General features: G+C 42.1%; 1 protein-coding gene across 5 annotated transcripts in view; it reads left to right on the top strand.

Annotated features, from left to right (window-relative positions):
• The window catches only part of LOC127663087 (uncharacterized), a 122,590-nt gene that overhangs the window by 49,424 nt on the left and 51,914 nt on the right, over nt 1-21,252 (top strand). Inside the window, exons 1-2 of one of the 5 annotated variants that reach the window (XM_052154515.1) lie at nt 1,776-2,207; nt 18,138-18,904. The exons of 3 other annotated variants lie outside the window; for them this stretch is intronic. In XM_052154515.1, coding sequence (XP_052010475.1) covers nt 18,148-18,849 — 702 coding nt within the window. In that variant the 5' untranslated portion in view covers nt 1,776-2,207; nt 18,138-18,147 and the 3' untranslated portion in view covers nt 18,850-18,904. Of the gene's footprint in view, nt 1-1,775; nt 2,208-18,137; nt 18,905-21,252 lie in introns of those variants that run through there. One more of the 5 variants, XM_052154514.1, reaches the window with a different exon arrangement.

Here is a 21,252-nt window from a genome sequence, read left to right as displayed (position 1 = left end):
AGCGTCTCCTCAGTTCTTTTCTTTTCGCTCTCCCCTGCTGTATTAATGTATACTCTCTCTCTCTCTCTTTCTCTCTCCCCTGCTGTATTAATGTATACTCTCTCTCTCTTTCTCTCTCCCCTGCTGTATTAATGTATACTCTCTCTCTCTTTCTCTCTCCCCTGCTGTATTAATGTATACTCTCTCTCTCTCTCTTTCTCTCTCCCCTGCTGTATTAATGTATACTCTCTCTCTCTCTCTCTCTCCCTGCTGTATTAATGTATACTCTCTCTCTCTCTCCCATCTGTCTCTCTCTCTCTCCCTGCTGTATTAATGTATACTCTCTCTCTCTCTCTCTCTCTCTCTCCCGGTCTCCCCTGCTGTATTAATGTATACTCTCTCTCTCTCTCTCTCTCTCTCCGGTCTCCCCTGCTGTATTAATGTATACTCTCTCTCTCTCTCTCTCTCTCTCTCTCCCCGGTCTCCCCTGCTGTATTAATGTATACTCTCTCTCTCTCTCTCTCTCTCTCTCTCTCTCTCCCGGTCTCCCCTGCTGTATTAATGTATACGCTCTCTCTCTCTCTCTCTCTCCCGGTCTCCCCTGCTGTATTAATGTATACTCTCTCTCTCTCTCTCTCCCGGTCTCCCCTGCTGTATTAATGTATACTCTCTCTCTCTCTCTCTCTCGGTCTCCCCTGCTGTATTAATGTATACTCTCTCTCTCTCTCTCTCTCTCTCTCTCTCTCTCTCTCTCTCTCTCCGGTCTCCCTGCTGTATTAATGTATACTCTCTCTCTCTCTCTCTCTCTCCCCGGTCTCCCTGCTGTATTAATGTATACTCTCTCTCTCTCTCTCTCCGGTCTCCCTGCTGTATTAATGTATACTCTCTCTCTCTCTCTCTCTCTCTCTCTCTGGTCTCCCTGCTGTATTAATGTATACTCTCTCTCTCTCTCTCTCTCTCTCTCTCTCTCCCCGGTCTCCCCTGCTGTATTAATGTATACTCTCTCTCTCTCTCTCTCTGTGCGTATGTGCGGAGTGAGTGTGGAAGGAACCGATTGTTGGGAGTGGAAGTGTCTCTTTGTTTTGAGTGAGATTTCTTTATTTATTATTTCTTTATTTTTTCTTTTTCATTCCTTATTTATAGTTATTAGGTTTTAGTTTCCCCCCTGACTTCGGTCGGGGAGAGAGGTTAATGGGGTCTGAAATGGCGGATCTCTCACGGTTAACAATCAATCACGGTTGTAAGTGTATGCCTGAGGCCGCGGTGTCAGTGGAGGATTGCCTGATAGCAGTGAGTGCGGCGATCGGTGGTGCAAATATCAAATCCGCCTCCCGTATGAACAAAGCAATTGTGTTCTTTCTTAGTGAAAGCCAAATGGTGAATGAATTAATTGAAACCGGGTTGATAATCAAAGACATTTTTGTGCCTGTTTTGCCTTTATCAAGCCCAGCCAAGAAAGTCATTTTATCCAACATACCGCCGTTTGTTAGAAATGAAAACCTAGAGCAAATACTCCAGAGGTATGGTAAAATAGTGAGTCCTATTAGAATGATTCCTCTTGGATGTAAAAATCCCGAGATTAGACACGTGATGTCTTTTCGGCGTCAGGCTTTAATGATTCTGAACTCTCAGAGTGATCCATTAAATCTGTCAGTGAAGTTGAGTATTGAGGGAAAGGATTACACTGTTTTTATAAGTTCAGAGTCAATGAAATGCTTTGTGTGTGGGGAGTTTGGACATGTTAGACAAACTTGCCCGAGGCGAGACAGGCCAGCTCCGGCTGCAGGTGCGGAGAACAGCGAGAGGGCGGCCGGCGCGGATGTTGCTGCGACCGCTGTGGCGTCAGAACCGCAGCCGGACGGAGCGCTCTCTGCGCCCGGTGATTTGCCCGAGGGGGAGACCGGTGCTGGAGGCCTCTGGAGACGGCCTGGCGGAGGCTGTTGAGGAGGAAGCAGGCCCGAGTCATGCTCCCGCTGTAAGGCAGCCGGAGACGTGCCCGGGACAGGTGTGGTTGCAGCCCGTGTCTGAAACTGAGTTGAGGTGCGATGAAGGACAGGCGCAGCCTGATAAAATTGAGAGTGATACTACTACTGAGGAAACGCTTAAACAGAGTAAAGATGAAATTTTATCTCAAAACCCTGTGGATTTAATGGATGACTCTGACATTGAGAATGATGATTCGGAGTTAATGAGAGATTACGCAGCGGATTCGGAGCTCATCTCTGGAGGTAAGACCAAACTTTACTCGCTTCAGCAGATCAATCATTTTTTGGATACTACTAAAGGACATCGTAAACCGAGAATCGATTCTTATTTTCCGGATGTAAAATTGTTTTTACTGTCCAGCACCATGGCTATGAGAAAAGCTTCTTTTGAAGAGCTTGATAAACCAAAAAGGTACCGTCTCAAGAAACTTCTGAGTAACGTTAGAAGTTCTTTGAATTTGCAAAATAAAAAATGAGTATAGTTTTTTTTGTGTGTGTAGTTATCTTGTATTTTTTTTCATGGCACCTTTGAGATTTAGTTCATTGAATATTAATGGGTGTCGTGAGGCTTTGAAAAGGACTAGTCTTTTTGATTATATTTTTATAAAAAAAAGTAGTGTTGTTTTTCTACAGGAAACTCACACGGATGTTAATAATCAAATTCAGTGGCAAAGGGAATGGGATGGACAGGTTGTTATGAGTCATGGTTCTAGTAACAGTGCAGGAGTGGCTATTCTTCTTGGAGTTGAGTTTAAGGAACAGAATGTGAGCGTTTTCGATGTTCTACCAGGTAGAATGCAAAGAGTAGATGTTGTTTTACATGGGCTCAATTTTTCACTCTTCAATGTATATGCCCCTAATATTGGGACTGAACGTACACTATTCTTTGGAAAACTTCATACAGCATTAAGCAGTGTTCCACATGGTAGGATTATTGTTTTGGCTGGAGATTTTAACTGCACTTTAGATCACACAGTGGACAGGAATCATGAAGAACCTCATAGTCCGTCAGCAGATGTTTTTAGAAAATAGATAGTTTATCATGATCTTGTGGATGTTTGGAGAGAAGCTTTTCCGGATGTAAAACAATATACGTGGATGAAAGTAAGTTCGAATAGGGTTTCTGCAGCAAGACTTGACAGAATTTATGTACAAAGAAGTGTTTGTGAAAAGTTTTTTGATAGTTGTATTATTCCTACTCCTTTCTCAGACCACCATTATATTTCTGTCAATGTCACATCTGCACAGAGCACATTTAAATGTCCCTACTGGCGCTTTAACAATAAGCTTTTGCAGGATCACAACTTTGTGCACACTTTTACACTTTTCTGGGAGATGTGGAGAGAGAGTAAATCTCAGTACAAGTCCCTGAGTCAGTGGTGGGACATTAGTAAAGTTCAAGTCAAGATGTTTTGTCAGAAGTATACTGCTTACAACAAGAATACTCTTGGAAACAAAATGAGACAGCTTGAACAAGATATTTTGCAGCTGAACATTGAACAATATGATGGAAGTACTGTTGAAGCGTTGGAAACAAGGAAAATTCTTCTCCACAATCTCCTGGAAGAGAAAGCCAAAGAGACTCTGATTCGTGCAAGGTTTACATCTTTTAATTGAATGGATGCGCCAACATCTTTTTTTTTTCAATTTGGAGAAGAAAGTTGTTGATAGAAAAATTTTAAGTCGTCTGAAACTTCCAGAAGGAGGTGAAACAACTGATGAGCATGAAATAATTACTCAAGCACTGCTTTTTTATGAAAATCTTTATAGAGCAGAACCATGTGATGGAGAGATAGCAGAAACACTTCTCCAGGATCTACCACATCTGATGGAGACTGATAAGGCCAAGCTTGATCAGCCATTGCACATGAACGAATTGACTGCTGCTATTAATGATATATCTTCAGGCAAGGCTCCGGGTTTGGATGGCTTAACGGCAGAATTTTATAAACAGTTTTGGTCAGTGATTGGAGAAGACTTGTTCTCAGTTTTTTTAGAGTGCTTTGAAAGAGGCACCTTACCGCTGAGTTTACGAAGAGCGCTTATTACTTTGCTACCCAAGAAGGGGGATCTTGCGGATATAAGAAACTGGCGTCCAGTGTCTTTGCTTGGGGTGGATTATAAAATACTGTCCAAAGCGTTAACTAATAGATTAAAACTCTACATATCAACAATAATTCACGTAGACCAGTCATACTGTATTCCAAAACGTACAATATTTGATAATTTGTTTCTGCTTTGTGATTTGATTTCATTTGCCAGAGACAATAATGTTAAAGTAGGTTTTTTATCGTTGGATCAGGAAAAAGCGTTTGATCGTGTGGATCATGAGTTTCTTTTTAAATGTTTTGAAGCATTCGGCTTTGGTTCTTCATTTAGTTCTTATGTTAAATTAATATACACTGATATCTATAGTTTCTTAAAAATAAGTGTTTCACTCACAAGACCTTTTTTAGTTGGCAGAGGCATACGCAAGGATGTAGTATGTCAGGTATTTTATATGCCATGGCCATTGAACCGTTGCTAACGGCTCTGAGGCGTCAACTTTGTGGAATTTCAACGGCTGGCCATTTTACATCAGAGATGGTAACTGTAAAACTCAGCGCGTATGCTGACGATGTCACTGTAATAATAAGATCAAATGAAGATGTGTGCAATCTGGAAGCGGCTCTTGAGATGTTTCAAAAAGCCTCCTCAGCTCGAGTCAACTGGGAAAAAAGTGCTTCCTTGTTATTAGGCCGATGGGAGGAAGAAGGTAGGCCAATTCCAAAACTTCCTCAGCGCTGCCCCTGGAGTTCAGAGGGGTTTAAAGTGCTGGGGGTTTTCCTTGGAACAGAGCTATACATGCAGAAAATTGGGAAGGCTTTTATGAAAAAGTGGAGGTGGATTCTCCCCCAATTGTCGTATAGAGGGAGGGTTCTTGTTGTAAACAACTTAGCAGCATCTATGCTGTGGCATCGTTTGACTGTTATGGACCCCCCAAAAGAACTACTACAAAAACTACAGAAGGACTTTGTTGATTTTGTTTGGGGTGGTTTCCACTGGCTTCCTTCTGGAATCCTATATTTGCCAGTAAATGAAGGAGGACAAGGTCTGATTGAACTGTCAGCTAAAGTCAGAGCCATGAGACTAAAATCTGCTCAGAGACTGCTTTTTTCTACAGAATTTATCCCTTTGTGGGAGTGCTCTTGATAAGCAACTGTTTTTGATGTCACCTTTTATTGAGAATGTTACATTTGGTGCTAATTTTTATGCATCGGTTTTGAAATCTTGGGAAGTGTTTAGGTTGAAGCGGTCTGAAAATGATCATTATGGCTTGAATGAACCACTGTTTTTAATCCTTTTTAGGAAATGTTTGTGTATCTAATAGTATAGTTAAGTTATGTATGAAGAAAGGTTTTACTAAAGTAGGACACTTGATTAATTTAGACTTAAAAGAGTGGAGATCAGCAGAAGATGTTGCCAGGCAGGTTGATTTGAGGTCTGTGAGGGTGGTAGAGCAGTTGATTTCAGGCTTGAAAGCTTCTTTTCCTTCTCCTCTTTTTCAGTTTGTAGAGCTTGCTTTAGAGGGTGGGCCTACACATCTCACTTTTCCTAAATTAGGTGTGTGCCCTGGAGTTTGCCCTGAAACCAGTCAGGTTGGGATGTTGTTAAAGTTTGAGAGATTAAAAGGGCTACTTTTTCATACAGTGGGAAAAAAAGATATGTATCAGGTCTGTGTAAAAACAGCTTATTTTAAGGATCTTCATGACAGATATGATACAAAATGGAGAGAAAAACTTACAGTTGCAGATGATATTAACCCTTCTTGGAGGCTTTTTTATAAAAGTCCCCTTCCAAAATGCTCAGGTGATCTACAATGGAGAGTTTTACATTGTGTGCTAGCCACTAATGTTTTTGTGTCCAAATTCACTTTGAACGTTCTGCCCTTATGTCATGCCTGTAATAGTCATGAAACGGTTTTTCATGTTTTCATTGAATGTCCAAGGTTGGTGCCACTTTTTGCATTGCTGGGAAGAATTATTGATGGTTTGGGTTTTGATTTTAACAAAGTACTCTTTATTTATGGCTGTAGGTATTCTAAAGTGAACAAGGATCGCTGTACTGTTGTTAATTTTATACTTGGGCAAGCGAAACTAGCTATTTGGAAGACTTGTAGACTTGCTATTGAAGGGCGAATTGTTAAAGTTCTAAGTCTGTTTACAGCACTTGTTGAATCAAGAATAAGGGCAGAATATATATTCTTTAAAACCACAGGAAATATGGTTGAATTTATGTACAAATGGTGTGTAAATAGTGGTTTGTTTGTGTTGTGTGAAGATGATTCTTTATCTTTTGTTTGGTGAATACTTTTGAATAATTCTTGTTTTACTGTTAAGTGTGTAATGTAATTTTTGATTGAGTAAATAATTTTAAACGTCTCTCTCCATCTGTCTCTCTCTCTCTCCCCTGCTGTATTAATGTATACTCTCTCTCTCTCTCTCTCTCCCCGCTCTCCCCTGCTGTATTAATGTATACTCTCTCTCTCTCTCCCCTGCTGTATTAATGTATACTCTCTCTCTCTCTCGCTCTCTCTCTCTCCCCGCTCTCCCCTGCTGTATTAATGTATACTCTCTCTCTCTCTCTCTCTCACTTCCGGTGTGATTGTTGAGCGTGGTGCGAGTGTGCGTTTGGAGCTTGTGAGTGTTTTCTATACTTTTTTTCTATACTTTTCTTTTCTTTCTTTCTTGGTTTATTGTTAGCGGTTTTTGGTGTTTTTTTGTTTGTTTGGGCCACGTGCTACCGTCCTTTCTTTTGCGGACAGCATGTCGGCCCCAGGTGTGCAGGGTTTGGGCAAACTCACGCGGCGCCATGGGGTGAAGGTGGTGTCCGCGGTGAGCATTGAGGATTGTTGTTTGGCTGTAGGTGAGGTTGTGGGGCATGAGCACATCATGTCAGCCTCAAGAATGAACAGTGCCACTGTTATTTTTCTAAGCACTGTGGAAAAAGCGAATGAGCTTGTTGAGACTGGAATAGTTATCGATGATGTGTTTTCACCTGTTCTTCCACTTTCAATGCCATCGAGAAAAGTTTTACTATCTAATGTACCACCTTTCATTAGTGATGCAACCTTAGCGGGAGTTTTATCCCGTTACGGTAAAATAGTGTCTCCGATAAAAATGATCTCAATTGGATGTACATCTCCTCTGCTGAAACATGTTGTTTCTTTTAGGAGGTTTGTTTATATGACCATTAAAGATGACGCTGATCTTGATCTGTCACTGCGTTTCAAAATCGATGATTTTGATTATGTCATCTACGCAACGACAGACAAGATGAAATGTTTTAATTGTGGGGAGGTGGGTCATTTAATTCGTGCATGTCCTGGGAAAAGTAAAAACAACAGCTCCGCGGCTGCTGATGTTAATGTTGATCCGGGTGAGGCTGGACCATCAAACGCGGCTCCGCCTGCGGCAGAGACTGGTGCAGGTGCGGGTGCAGCGGGGGACGGTGATGCTCCGGTTCCACCCACGAGTGAATGTAATATGTTTCATGAAACTGCCCCCGAAAAAGTGATTGTGGAGAATAAAACTGATGATGCGGAGTTAAATACTCTTTCTCATAAACCTGCCACTAACACGAGCACGCAACCCAGTGAAAGTGCGTCTAATGTAGTCCAGCCCAATCTGTTGTGTGATGGTGTTGACATGGAAACGGAACAGAGTTATTTTAAAGTCCCAGCGAAGAGGAAGAAGTCAAGTGTTGACTTCTCCAACTGCTCTTATGAGCTAGACGACATCAAACTCTTCCTCAGAGCTACAAAAAACAAGAGAGGGGTGTGTGTACAGGACTACTTTCCAGACACAGCACAGTTTGTTGAGAAAACAAGGCTTTTTAGGTCAGAAGGTCTGTTCACAGACAGAGAAGTGTACCGGTTAAAAATCATGTGGACAAAAATCACCTCTGAGAACTCTAATGGAGGCAGTAAGAAACCCTGATAGTCTGTCTGCTGATGTGATGTGTGTGTGTGCAGTGCTGCTGTGCTTTTTACTCTCTTTCTCTTCTCCAAACATGGGAGACATGAACATTGCGACTTTGAATGTCAGTGGAGCAAGAGAAATGAGAAAAAGAGCAGAGATGTTTGAACTGACCAAACAAAGAGAAATTGATGTTGTAATGTTACAGGAAACACACAGTGATTTGAGGAATGCTGCTGATTGGGCAGTGGAGTGGGACGGGCTCTCTGTCCTGAGTCACAACACCTCACTCAGTGGAGGGGTCGCTATTCTTTTTAATAAGGGTTTTAGTCCACACTCCTATCAGGTGGAGGAGGTGGTTAAAGGCAGACTTTTAAAAGTAAGAGCTACTTTTGAACATTTTATTTGTGTTTTTATTTGTGTGTACGTCCCAACATCCACAACAGAAAGAATGTTGTTTTTAAACACATTATTATCTGTTTTAGAGAAATGCTGTTTGGAAGAATATTTATTCTTGGGTGGTGATTTTAACTGTGCAGAATCAAACATGGACAGAAATCATGTTGAACCACACATGCCCTCTCAGTAACCGTCTGATCCAGCTGGTCAAGCGGCATGAGTTATGTGATGTATGGAGACAGTTTCATGGCACACAAAGGCAGTACACCTGGACTCATGTTCGGGACAGTGTGATCTCTCTGGCAAGACTGGACCGGTTTTATGTTTTTAAGCATCACTGTAATATTTTAAAAAGATGTTTTATTACCCCTCTTAGTTTCTCTGATCACAGTATGGTGCAGTGTTCTGTGTTTTTAAACTCTTTTAAACCAAGAAGTGCGTACTGGCAGCTAAACACTTCCTTGTTAAGTGACAGTTTTTTTAAGAGCACTTTTAAATTGTTCTGGGATGATTTCCGAGATACAAAGAGTTCTTTTAGATCCCTACGACAGTGGTGGGATTTCGGGAAAGCCCAAATAAAACAGTTTTGCTTGCAATACACTCAAAACGTCACTACAGAGACAACTCTTTTTATGAACACCTTGGAGACTGACATTTTAAAGCTTCAAGAATTGGCTGAGTCAACTGGTGTGCAGGGTCATTTTGACTCTCTTTTTTTTTTGTTAACAACTGTTTATTGAGTTTTTTTCTTTTTTAAAGTCAAGAGAATACAAAGCAAAAAGCAACTATACAAATCTAGAACCCACCTCACCCCACCCCACCCCTGGTAGACTTCAAGAAAATAACAATAAAATCCAAACATAGAATGTAGACTCCATTAAAATAAAAAATAATAAATAAATAATAATATTAATAAAATAAATAAGAAAATAAATAAATTACATGGATGTTAAAAAGGTTGATACACTATCAAAAGCAGCATGCCATAAATTCACAGTCTTAACATTGGATCCATGCATACGAGAAGTTGAGAGTTCCATCGATATAATATCCAGCAAAGACACTGTCCATGTTCGTCTGTCCATTGTGTGAGGGGGATTCCAACGGTTAACTAACATTTTTTTTGCTGCTGTGAGAGCGGCTAACAGTAAATGTCTTTGTTGAATGGATAAGGTTAGGTCCCTTAAGTCATTAAAAAAAAAATGGTGTGGGGTCAAACAAATATCAGAGTCCAACAGATAAGATAAGTCCTGAGAGAGCTGGGTCCAAAAAGGTGAAAGAGAGGGACAGTCCCAAAAGAAGTGCAAGTACGTACCTAGAGATCCTTGAGAACAAAGATTACACTTGGGAGAGGAGGATAGATTCATATAGAAACGTTTCATAGGAGTCAAGTAAACCCTATGTAGTAATTTCCAGTGTATCATTTGATGATTGGGGTTCTTTGAAGACAGCTTAAACATCCTCCATATCTGATCCAAAAATAAGACATGCACATCTTCATTAAGATCCTTTGCCCAAACAGTTGTAATAGATAAGGGTTTGTATGAATGCTCAAGAAAATACCGATAAATAACTGACACAGAAGAGGGAGATCTCTCAGGAGGAAGGATTAATTTATGTAGTGGGTGAATAGGTAAATGGGAGTCCCAAGGCACTCTATATGCCCGAAGGGCCGATCTTATTCAGCAAATACATATAAAAAGATGTACCTTGTAAATTATATTGAGCTTTAATGTTCTGAAATGATTTTAGACCCATATCATCATAAATCTCTCCCAGAGTGTTTACTTTTTTTTCCCATTGCGGACATTGAAAAGGGGCCTTGTCAGACAAGAGATTATTATTATGAAAAATAGGCGAATGCCTATGCCAGATTGTAACTTTGCTTTTCGACTTCCCTCCAAGTAGAGAGAAGATGAGTTACAATAGGACCAAACTGAGATTTACACTGCCTCAGTGGAATCCCGGAAAAAACAAGATGCTTCAGTTCATAGGGATAAACCATAGATTCCTCAATTGCTCTCCATGACACAGAAGCATCAGGATCAAACCAGACTGATAAAGGGCGGAGGGTAAAAGCTTGAGCATAAAGTCTAAAATTAGGGAAAGACAGACCTCCATGTAATCTGTCACGCTGTAAGGTAGTCAGCTTGATTCGAGGACGTTTCCCATCCCATATGTAACGAGAAACGCATGCATCGAGTTTATTCCAGAAGCCGGAAGGTGGAGAAAGGGGAATCATAGATGAAAAGAAATTAATACGTGCAAGAACATTCATTTTAATTACAGATATACGGGCATGAAAAGAAGTAGGAAGACGAGACCAATTTTCCAAGTCTGAGGATATTTTTGCTAAAATACTATTCAGGTTTTTCGAGATAATTTCCTGAAGGGATGGAAAGATATCTATACCCAGGTACTTAAAAGATTGAACCACCGGAATAGATATGGATAGGGGTGTAAGGTCAATTTTAGAGTTGAGGGGAAGAAGACATGACTTACTCCAATTAATTTTAAACCCAGAGAGGGATCCAAAATGGTCAAATAAATTCAACACCTGAGGGATAGAATGTGACGGTTTCTCCAAGAACAATAAGATGTCATCAGCAAACAATGAAATATGATGGTGTGTGTTCCTTATAATTATTGGGGAGATAATTTCAGATTGTCGGACCGCTTGAGCTAAGGGTTCCAAGGATAAAGCAAACAACAAAGGAGAAAGCGGGCAACCCTGACGAGTACCTCGCTGTATAAAGAATAGATGTGAACAAACTGAACCTGTAAGAACAGCAGCTGCTGGGTTGGTATACAGAATTTTAATCATGTTTATAAAACTTGACCCTAAACCCAGATGTTGTAGAACCAACCACAAATAGTTCCATTCTAGCTGGTCGAAAGCTTTCATCGCATCCAGAGATAATACTGCGCAAGGGGAAGTCAACATACTCGCTGAATTAACGATATGACATAGCCTGCGCAAGTTATCTGAAGCGGAACGAGATTTAATGAACCCTGTCTGATCGTAATGAACTAATCTATTCATAAATCTCTCTAAACGTCGGGCCAGCACTTTAGCATACAATTTAACATCCGTCCCTATCAAAGAAAGTGGTCGATAGCTAGAACAGGAAGTCGGATCTTTGTCTTTTTTTAAAAGGAGAGAAATAATAGCTATATTAATTGATGAGTGAAATGAACCTTGCGAAACTGAGAAATTTATCATATCCAACATTAGAGGACCTAAGTCAGACCAAAAAGTTGTATATAATTCGATTGGAATACCATCTGTGCCAGGAGATTTCCCCTTGTTCATAGATTTAGCTGCTAACTCCAGCTCCTGGAGAGTAATCGGTTCAGCCGGATATTCAGAGTCTGAATCTGACAGCCGAGGTAAATCAAGATTGGATAGAAAGGATGAAGAAGAGTCAGGGTCCCCACTAGAAGAAGTATAAAGGTTAGAATAAAAAGTACGAAAAGTGGTATTAATATCTTTAGGATCTGTCATAATGTCCCCAGATTGGGATTTCACCGCAGGAATGTTAGCAAACTTTTCACTATTACGTAATCTCAGCGCTAAAAGGTGACTTGGTCTACTCCCCTGAAAATAGTAATTCTGCCTGGATCTTTGAATCAAAAATTCTGCCCTGGATCTCAGTAATGAGTTGAGTTCAATCCTAACCGCCATGATTTTGCTGAGTGTATTGTCCGAAAAAAATCTTTGATTATCTCTTGTCAAGTTCTGAAGCTGCAATTCCAGCTCAACTATCTTTTTGTGTCGGTTTTTCTGGAGGAAAGAGGCATATGAAATAGAGTTATTCCTTATAAAGCCTTTAACCGCATTCCAAAGTGTTCGTGGATCATCCACCGAGCCTAGGTTAATTTCAATAAACTCAGCAAACCTTTTTCTGAACTGACTGCAAAAGTTTCCATCCTGTAGCAGCTTAGGGTTGAATCGCCATCTAGGGGCCCGAGATGGCCGAGGGACCAAAGATAACCTGCACAAATTACCATCATGATCAGACAGAGATAGGGAGAAAATATCTGCATCTTGAGCAGCTGAAGATAAAGAAGAAGAAATAAAAATATAGTCGATCCGTGAATAGGTTTTATGAGGGGCGGAGAAGAAAGTGAATGACCTAGCTGAAGGGTTTAGTAATCGCCAAAGATCCACCAGTGAGGATGAAGTTGCACATTGTCGTAATTTATCAGAACAAAGAGCTTGAGAGTGTGATTCCTTTGGCCCAGATCTATCTAAAGTATGGGACATTACAGAATTCATATCTGCACCCATTACAATTTCAAAGTCAGAGAATTTCAAGAGATAAACTGAAAGTAAAGAAAAGAAAGCAGGGTCAGGAGTACATGGAGCGTAGACTGAAAGAAATACAATATTCCTATTCTCCACAACTGTTTTTATGTGCGTTACTCTACCATCCAAGTCACAGCCTTTATCCAGAATAGTGATGTTTAAAGTCCTCCGCACCAAAATTAGAACACCCTTAGTTTTATTATCAGCAGATGAATGAGATATCACTTCATAAAACTTATTATTGCACCTGCGTACATCCATGGGATTCCTGCACTAACGCTATATCAATCTTTCTTCTTCGTAAAAAATCCAAAAAACTTATGCGTTTGTGAGGGCCATTTAGGCCGTTTATATTGCAACTTAGAATATTAAGCTCAGTCATAAGTATCCAACTGAAATGCTGCTTGATAAAACAAAGTACAACTTAGAAAATGAATCCATTTGAGTCTACCATCAAACCACCCCCCACCCTTCCCATCACCATTTGGAGGAACATAACCATACCCCCATAAACTATGGCGGATCAAACCAAGAACAAACCTTGATCCGCCAACCCCCCTTAATTCGATCCGTGGCGCCAACAGAAACCTGCACTTTACTGAAGCACCAACATTGGCCCAGTACTAACATAATGGCTAGTAAGTACATAAAAAGAAAAAATACATTAAAATAAAAATAAATAAAAAGTCAAAAAAAAATATATAAAATAATAATATATAGACATTTAGATACACGTAAATAAAAAATAAAAATAAATAAAAATCCCACGTCACACAACCCGATAAGAAATACAATGTAGTGAGAGCTCAGCCTTTCAATAATTATGACGTCCAAAATAAAGTGAGGCGAACTCTATGAAATAACAGTCACCTTACGAGTTCAAACTTAGAACGTCTCAGCAAATTACCAGCCGAAGTTCAGCGGGGGTTAGTGGCTAACTGGCAACCGAGAAAATGTCTGGCTTCTTCTGGGGAGTACAGCATTTTAGGTTCGCCTTGATTGAGAATGACCTTCAGCGTTGCAGGATAAAGGAGGAAATTCTGGATGCCAGCTTCCCGCATTTCCCTCCGAATTGGTGCAAACGCACTTCTTCTTTTTGCAGTAATAGGAGAAAAGTCTGGAAAGAAGGACAGCGCTGCTCCATCGCTTGTTTTCACCGGAGCATGCAGTCTAGCCGCCCGCAGAATGAGCTCCCTGTCCGTGTATCGCAGAAGTTTAAAAAGAAAGACCCGTGGTTTAGCGCGATCTGAGGTAGCCTTTGTATACACGCGATGTGCTCGTTCCACTTCAATCTCTCTTCCCACCAGAGAAGGGAGCCACGTCGACAGCGATCTTTTCAAAAAGCCCATGGGATCGTCTTTTTCGGATCCTTCAGGCAATCCAACCAGACGCAAATTGCTGCGTCTGTTGCGGTCTTGTAAATCTACCACCTGTTGTTCAAGCGCGGCTAATCGCACATCGTGATCCGCGACTATTTTCTTTTGTTCACGTATCTCACCTGTGATAAGATCGAGTTTAGAGCATAGTGACTGGACAACTGACATGTGAGAACCTAATTCACTCCGCATCGCCGTCAACTCTGTTTTTAGAATGTCCTCAAAGCGTGCAACAGTGTTAGCCATTTTGTCAACCGTATCACTTGTGGTCGTCTCCGTCAGTGCCTTGGATCTCTTCTTAATCGGAGAAGATGACGGCGAGAAATCTTGCTGTTTTCGATTGTGTGACATCTGGCAAACTATAATTATTGATTAAACTTAAAATAAAACAAAAAATCGGCAAAAAAAAGGACCAAATGTACGGAGCTCTACTCAAGTACGACAGGGTTCATGAGCACGTCACGTCCATTTTGACTCTCTTTTAAATAAAAGGACACAGTTGGCTGACCTACTGGGTATCAAAGCACAGGGGGCTCTGGTCAGGTCGAGGTTCCAGAGTGTGGACCAGATGGATGCTTCATCCAGATTCTTCTTCAGTCTTGAGAAGAAGAATGGTCAAAGCAGAGCCATCCATGCTCTACGATCCGACTCTGGAAGTTTATTGACTGACCCTGCAGAGATTCGTAAGAGAGCAGTGGGTTTCTATGAGAGCTTGTACAAGAGTGAAGTTGGGGCAGGATACAGGGGTGAAAGTGTTTTCTTAGATGACTTACCCCAGGTATCAGAGGAAGCCAATGGCAAGATCGCTGGTGCTTTGAGTATGGGGAACTGCATAAGGCCCTCCAAGGAATGGAGTCCGGGAAGGTGTCAGGCATCGACGGTCTGCCAGTTGACTTTTATAAGTCGTTCTGGTCAGAAATAAGTGAGGACCTGCTCGAGGTGTTAAACGAGAGCTTGGCTGATGGCCAGCTGCCGCAGAGCAGTTTTAACCCTCTTGCCCAAAAAAGGTGACCTCACTGACATCAAGTGCTGGCGGCCCGTTTCACTACTCTGCACCGATTACAAGCTGCTCTCAAAAACCCTGGCTAACAGATTGGCAGGAGTGATGGATGGTGTCATTCATCCTGACCAGACCTACTGTGTTCCTGGTAGGTCTATATTTGATAATATTTCTTTGATTCGTGATGTTTTAGAAGTCTCCAAGATGCTGAATTTAGACTGTGGTTTTATCTCTTTAGATCAAGAGAAAGCTTTTGACCGGGTTGAACATTGTTATTTGTGGAGAGTTTTAGAGGCCTTTGGTTTTAGTCAAAATTTTATTAACCTTATTAAAGTTCTTTATAGTGGCGTTGAGAGTATTTTAAAAGTGAACGGTGGTTTATGTGCTCCTTTTAAAGCTCTCAGAGGTATCAGGCAGGGGTGCTCTTTGTCTGGTATGCTCTACTCCTTAGTAATTGAGCCACTCTTACAGCAGATAAGGGGTAAAATCCAAGGTTTACACTTGCCGAACTGCGAAAGCAATCTTGTACTGTCAGCATACGCAGATGATGTCATAGTCATGATTAGCAAGCAAAGTGACATAAAGGTTTTAACAAGTTTACTTAAAGATTTTAAAAGTTTATCCTCTGCAAGTGTAAACTGGGATAAAAGTGAAACCTTGCTTTTAGGTAAATGGACAGGTGGGAAACCAGAACTTCCCGAAGGTTTAGTGTGGGGGAAATCCGGTTTTAAATATTTAGGTGTGTATCTGGGTGACGATCAGATAGTTCAGAAAAATTGGGAAGGAGTCATTGATAAAGTCAAAGGTCGTCTGGACAGATGGAGATGTTTAACACCGAAGATGTCATTCAGAGGACGCATTTTAATCATTAATAACCTAATTGCTTCCTCTTTATGGCACAGGCTGGCATGTGTTGACCCTCCCGCACATCTGCTAGCTAAAGTCCAGGCGATTTTAGTGGATTTCTTTTGGGATAAGCTACATTGGGTCCCACAGAGTGTGCTCTTCTTGCCTAAGGAGGAGGGCGGACAAGGTTTAATACATCTACAAAGCAGAGTAGCAACTTTTAGGTTGCAGTTTGTACAAAGACTTTTAATGGGTTCAGTTGATTTTAAATGGTGTGCAGTTGCTTATGTGATTTCAAATCATCTTGAGAGTCTGGGACTGGACAAAACTCTGTTTTTAATGGACCCTGTAAAATTGAACACTTCTGGTCTTCCAGTCTTTTATAGGAGCATTTTTAAGGTTTGGAGCCTTTTTATTGTTGAGAAGGTGGAGAGTTCAGAGTCCCTTCATTGGCTTCTGGAGGAGCCGTTGGTTCGTGGTGCACGACTGGATGTGTCTGCCGATGGTCTGTTCCTGGGACTGAACAAGACACTTATTGGCAGTAAGATCACTACTCTGGGCCGACTACTGGAAATATCAGGAGCTGATTTCCAGAATGAGGCGGTAACGGCTGAACGTTTGGGCATCAGATCAACCCGTGTAGTAGCACAGCTTTTAATGAAATGGCAGACGGCTCTGAAAGACTCAGAAAGAGCTTTACTGATGGACTATAGCAATGATGTCTGCACTCCAAACCCTGAGGACTCTTTCCCTTGCTTGCTGCTTTCTCTGAACCTGGAGGAATTCTCTGGGTTTTTTTTAAAAACTTTTGAATCCTTGTGTAGAGACTTCTTTTTAAGCACTGGAAAAGTTTTGTACAAATATTGTGTTTTAAATTTCAACAAAAGGATGTTAAATAAGAAAGTTGATACTCCATGGCGTGACTTTTTTAAATTGTGTGATGATAGTAAACCTGAGTGGAGAGCACTTTATAAACCACCGTTACACAAAAAAACATGTGATCTGCAATGGCTGAATCCTTCATGGCGCTGTTGCTGTCAATGCTTTTATTTCAGTTTTAAACCCTGAGGTTGGTGATGCTTGTCCTTTCTGCACTGAGAGAGAAACCATCTTTCATGCTTTTGTGAACTGTGTCAGATTAGTGCCTTTATTTTTGTCTTTACAAAATATTTTTCAGAGTTGTAACGAAATGTTTTCTACTGTTTTATTTATTTTTGGTTTTAAATATGTGATGAAAAGGAGAAATGTATGCCAGTTGCTCAACTTTGTCTTAGGCCAAGCGAAACTGGCCATTTATTTAAGTAGAAAGAGGAAAGTTGAGCGGGATGTAGAGCAGAATGTAGCTACTGTGTTTTTACATCTGTTACAAGCAAGAGTTCTGATTGATTTTAACTACTACAAACATGTGGACGATCTTCTCACTTTTGAAAATATTTGGTGTCACAATGAGGCTTTGTGTTCTGTATTTGAAGGTAATTTGGTTTTCACACGCTTATGATTTGTTTTTGTGCTTAAATTTATTTATTTTATCATTTTATTTTTTATTTTTTGTTTTTTTGTAATTTAAGTGTACTCTGAATTTTTTTTGTAATAAAAGTTGGTAAAAAATTCAAAATTCTCTCTCTCTCTCTCTCTCCATCTGTCTCTCTCTCTCTCCCCTGCTGTATTAATGTATACTCTCTCTCTCTCTCTCTCTCTCCATCTGTCTCTCTCTCTCTCTCTCCCCTGCTGTATTAATGTATACTCTCTCTCTCTCTCTCTCCATCTGTCTCTCTCTCTCTCTCTCCCCTGCTGTATTAATGTATACTCTCTCTCTCTCTCTCTCCTGCTGTATTAATGTATACTCTCTCTCTCTCTCTCTCTCTCTCTCTCTCCCCTGCTGTATTAATGTATACTCTCTCTCTCTCTCTCTCTCTCTCTCTCTCTCTCTCTCTCTCCCGGTCTCGCCTGCTGTAATGTATATCTCTCTCTCTCTCTCTCTCTCTCTCTCTCTCTCCCCGGTCTCCTGCTGTATTAATGTATACTCTCTCTCTCTCGCTCTCTCTCTCTCTCCCCGGTCTCCCCTGCTGTATTAATGTATACTCTCTCTCTCTCTCTCTCTCTCTCTCTCCCCGGTCTCCCCTGCTGTATTAATGTATACTCTCTCTCTCTCGCTCTCTCTCTCTCTCCCCGGTCTCCCCTGCTGTATTAATGTATACTCTCTCTCTCTCGCTCTCTCTCTCTCTCCCCGGTCTCCCCTGCTGTATTAATGTATACTCTCTCTCTCTCTTTCTCTCTCTCCCCCAGGTATCCAAAGATGATGAATAGGAATAAAGCCATGTATGCTGTGGCCCTCTACATCCCTAATGATGACTGTAACGGAGACATTGACCTGCAGAGGATTCTCACCGGAAATGACAATAACAAAAAGGACAAGCTGGGAAGTGAAGGCGGGATGTACATTGGGGATAGACTGATGATCGCACGGCCGTCCGAGAACACAGAGCACGCAGAACACCGCCTGCTGGATCAGCTTAAGGAAAAGGGATGGGACACTAACTCCTGTGTCGTCTTCTTTGTCAAGGATTCCCCCTGTACGGAGAAGTGCTTGAACGAGCAGAAGAACAATGACAACATCCTGGAGCTGCTGGAGACCTTCAAAAAGTGGGCGACAGGAAAAAAAGCTTTCCTCTTCCAGGACATCTTCTACCAAGACCTGGGCTATTCCAATAATAAAAATCCTGAATACATTCCACCTCCCCCGAAAACGCGAAGCCAACTGCTCAGTGCCTTCCGGAGGATAGAGAAGCATGTGCCATTGTATCGCTGCAACGCATACACCCAAAATGGCTGCATCCGCTGTGTGAATGATGAGATATCTCTGAATGATAACGAGTGCTTGTATGAGATCGCGAAAGAGACAGAGAGTTCCCGAGCAGGGAGTAAGAGACGTCACGGCCAAAGCAGCACAAATAACCCAAATGAAAGAAGCAGGAAAATTTTAAAAAAGGGTGTTTGATGCTGAATGGGGTAAACATTGGCCATTGGAGCAGTTTTCTCCCTCCCCCCCCCCCCCCCCCACATGTGTTTTAAAGGGGGCACTGATGACCTGCTCCCACACAATAACAGCAGTAAACACATCCAGACACATTTGTTACTCGTCTGCTGATAGGGTAGCAGATCCTGTTTGTTCATTGTTTACAGTTAAATTTAAGGAGAGGGTTGGGCTTAAGTCTGACCCTTAACCCTTAACCCTTCACCTTGTACCCTAAACAATGAATACACTTCTACCCTATGAACAGATCAGTATCCAATGTGTACTTGTGTTGTTATTAGCTCCCCCTTTAAAATAACACGGGACCTTTTACCCCTGTGCACCTGCAGTCAACACTCTCCAAACTGCCAATGTAAACTGAAGCCTTCAATCTTAATAAAGAAATCTGTAATTAAACTGAGTGTGTGACTGAGCCTTCCTTTCTGTGTGTGTGTGTGTGTGACTGAGCCTTCCTTTCTGTGTGTGTGTGTGTGACTGAGCCTTCCTTTCTGTGTGTGTGTGTGTGTGACTGAGCCTTCCTTTCTGTGTGTGTGTGTGTGTGACTGAGCCTTCCTTTCTGTGTGTGTGTGTGTGTGTGTGTGTGTGACTGAGCCTTCCTTTCTGTGTGTGTGTGTGTGTGTGTGTGTGTGACTGAGCCTTCCTTTCTGTGTGTGTGTGTGTGACTGAGCCTTCCTTTCTGTGTGTGTGTGTGTGTGTGTGTGTGTGTGTGTGTGACTGAGCCTTCCATTCTGTGTGTGTGTGTGTGTGACTGAGCCTTCCTTTCTGTGTGTGTGTGTGTGACTGAGCCTTCCTTTCTGTGTGTGTGTGTGTGTGTGTGTGACTGAGCCTTCCTTTCTGTGTGTGTGTGTGTGTGTGACTGAGCCTTCCTTTCTGTGTGTGTGTGTGTGTGTGTGTGTGACTGAGCCTTCCTTTCTGTGTGTGTGTGTGTGTGTGTGTGTGACTGAGCCTTCCTTTCTGTGTGTGTGTGTGTGACTGAGCCTTCCTTTCTGTGTGTGTGTGTGTGTGACTGAGCCTTCCTTTCTGTGTGTGTGTGTGTGACTGAGCCTTCCTTTCTGTGTGTGTGTGTGTGTGACTGAGCCTTCCTTTCTGTGTGTGTGTGTGTGTGTGTGTGTGTGACTGAGCCTTCCTTTCTGTGTGTGTGTGTGTGTGTGTGTGTGTGACTGAGCCTTCCTTTCTGTGTGTGTGTGTGTGTGTGTGTGTGTGACTGAGCCTTCCTTTCTGTGTGTGTGTGTGTGTGTGTGTGTGACTGAGCCTTCCTTTCTGTGTGTGTGTGTGTGTGACTGAGGCCTTCCTTTCTGTGTGTGTGTGTGTGTGTGACTGAGCCTTCCCTTTCTGTGTGTGTGTGTGTGTGACTGAGCCTTCCTTTCTGTGTGTGTGTGTGTGTGTGACTGAGCCTTCCTTTCTGTGTGTGTGTGTGTGTGTGTGTGTGTGACTGAGCCTTCCTTTCTGTGTGTGTGTGTGTGTGTGTGTGTGACTGAGCCTTCCTTTCTGTGTGTGTGTGTGTGTGTGTGTGTGTGACTGAGCCTTCCTTTCTGTGTGTGTGTGTGTGTGTGTGTGTGTGACTGAGCCTTCCTTTCTGTGTGTGTGTGTGTGTGTGTGTGTGTGTGTGTGTGTAGGCCTTCCTTTCTGTGTGTGTGTGTGTGTGTGTGTGTGTGTGTGTGTGTGTGTGTGTGTGTGCCTTCTGTGTGTGTGTGTGTGTGTGTGTGTGTGTGTGACTGAGCCTTCCTTTCTGTGTGTGTGTGTGTGTGTGTGTGTGTGACTGAGCCTTCCTTTCTGTGTGTGTGTGTGTGTGTGTGTGTGTGTGACTGAGCCTTCCTTTCTGTGTGTGTGTGTGTGTGTGTGTGTGTGACTGAGCCTTCCTTTCTGTGTGTGTGTGTGTGTGTGTGTGTGTGTGTGACTGAGCCTTCCTTTCTGTGTGTGTGTGTGTGTGTGTGTGTGCTGAGCCTTCCTTTCTGTGTGTGTGTGTGTGTGTGTGTGTGCTGAGCCTGCCTGTGTGTGTGTGTGTGTGTGTGTGTGTGTGTGTGTGTGACTGAGCCTTCCTTTCTGTGTGTGTGTGTGTGTGTGTGTGTGTGTGTGTGTGACTGAGCCTGTCCGTGTGTGTGTGTGTGTGTGTGTGTGTGTGTGTGTGTGTGTGTGTGACTGAGCCTTCCTTTCTGTGTGTGTGTGTGTGTGTGTGTGACTGAGCCTTCCTTTCTGTGTGTGTGTGTGTGTGTGTGTGTGTGTGTGTGTGACTGAGCCTTCCTTTCTGTGTGTGTGTGTGTGTGTGTGTGTGACTGAGCCTTCCTTTGTGTGTGTGTGTGTGTGTGTGTGTGTGACTGAGCCTTCCATTCTGTGTGTGTGTGTGTGTGTGTGTGTGTGTGACTGAGC

The sequence above is a fragment of the Xyrauchen texanus genome, chromosome 23, assembly GCF_025860055.1.
Source record: "Xyrauchen texanus isolate HMW12.3.18 chromosome 23, RBS_HiC_50CHRs, whole genome shotgun sequence".
Taxonomy (NCBI): domain Eukaryota; kingdom Metazoa; phylum Chordata; class Actinopteri; order Cypriniformes; family Catostomidae; genus Xyrauchen; species Xyrauchen texanus.
The sequence above is the reverse complement of the archived record's forward strand: the minus strand, read 5'-3'. Positions and strand labels throughout refer to the sequence as shown.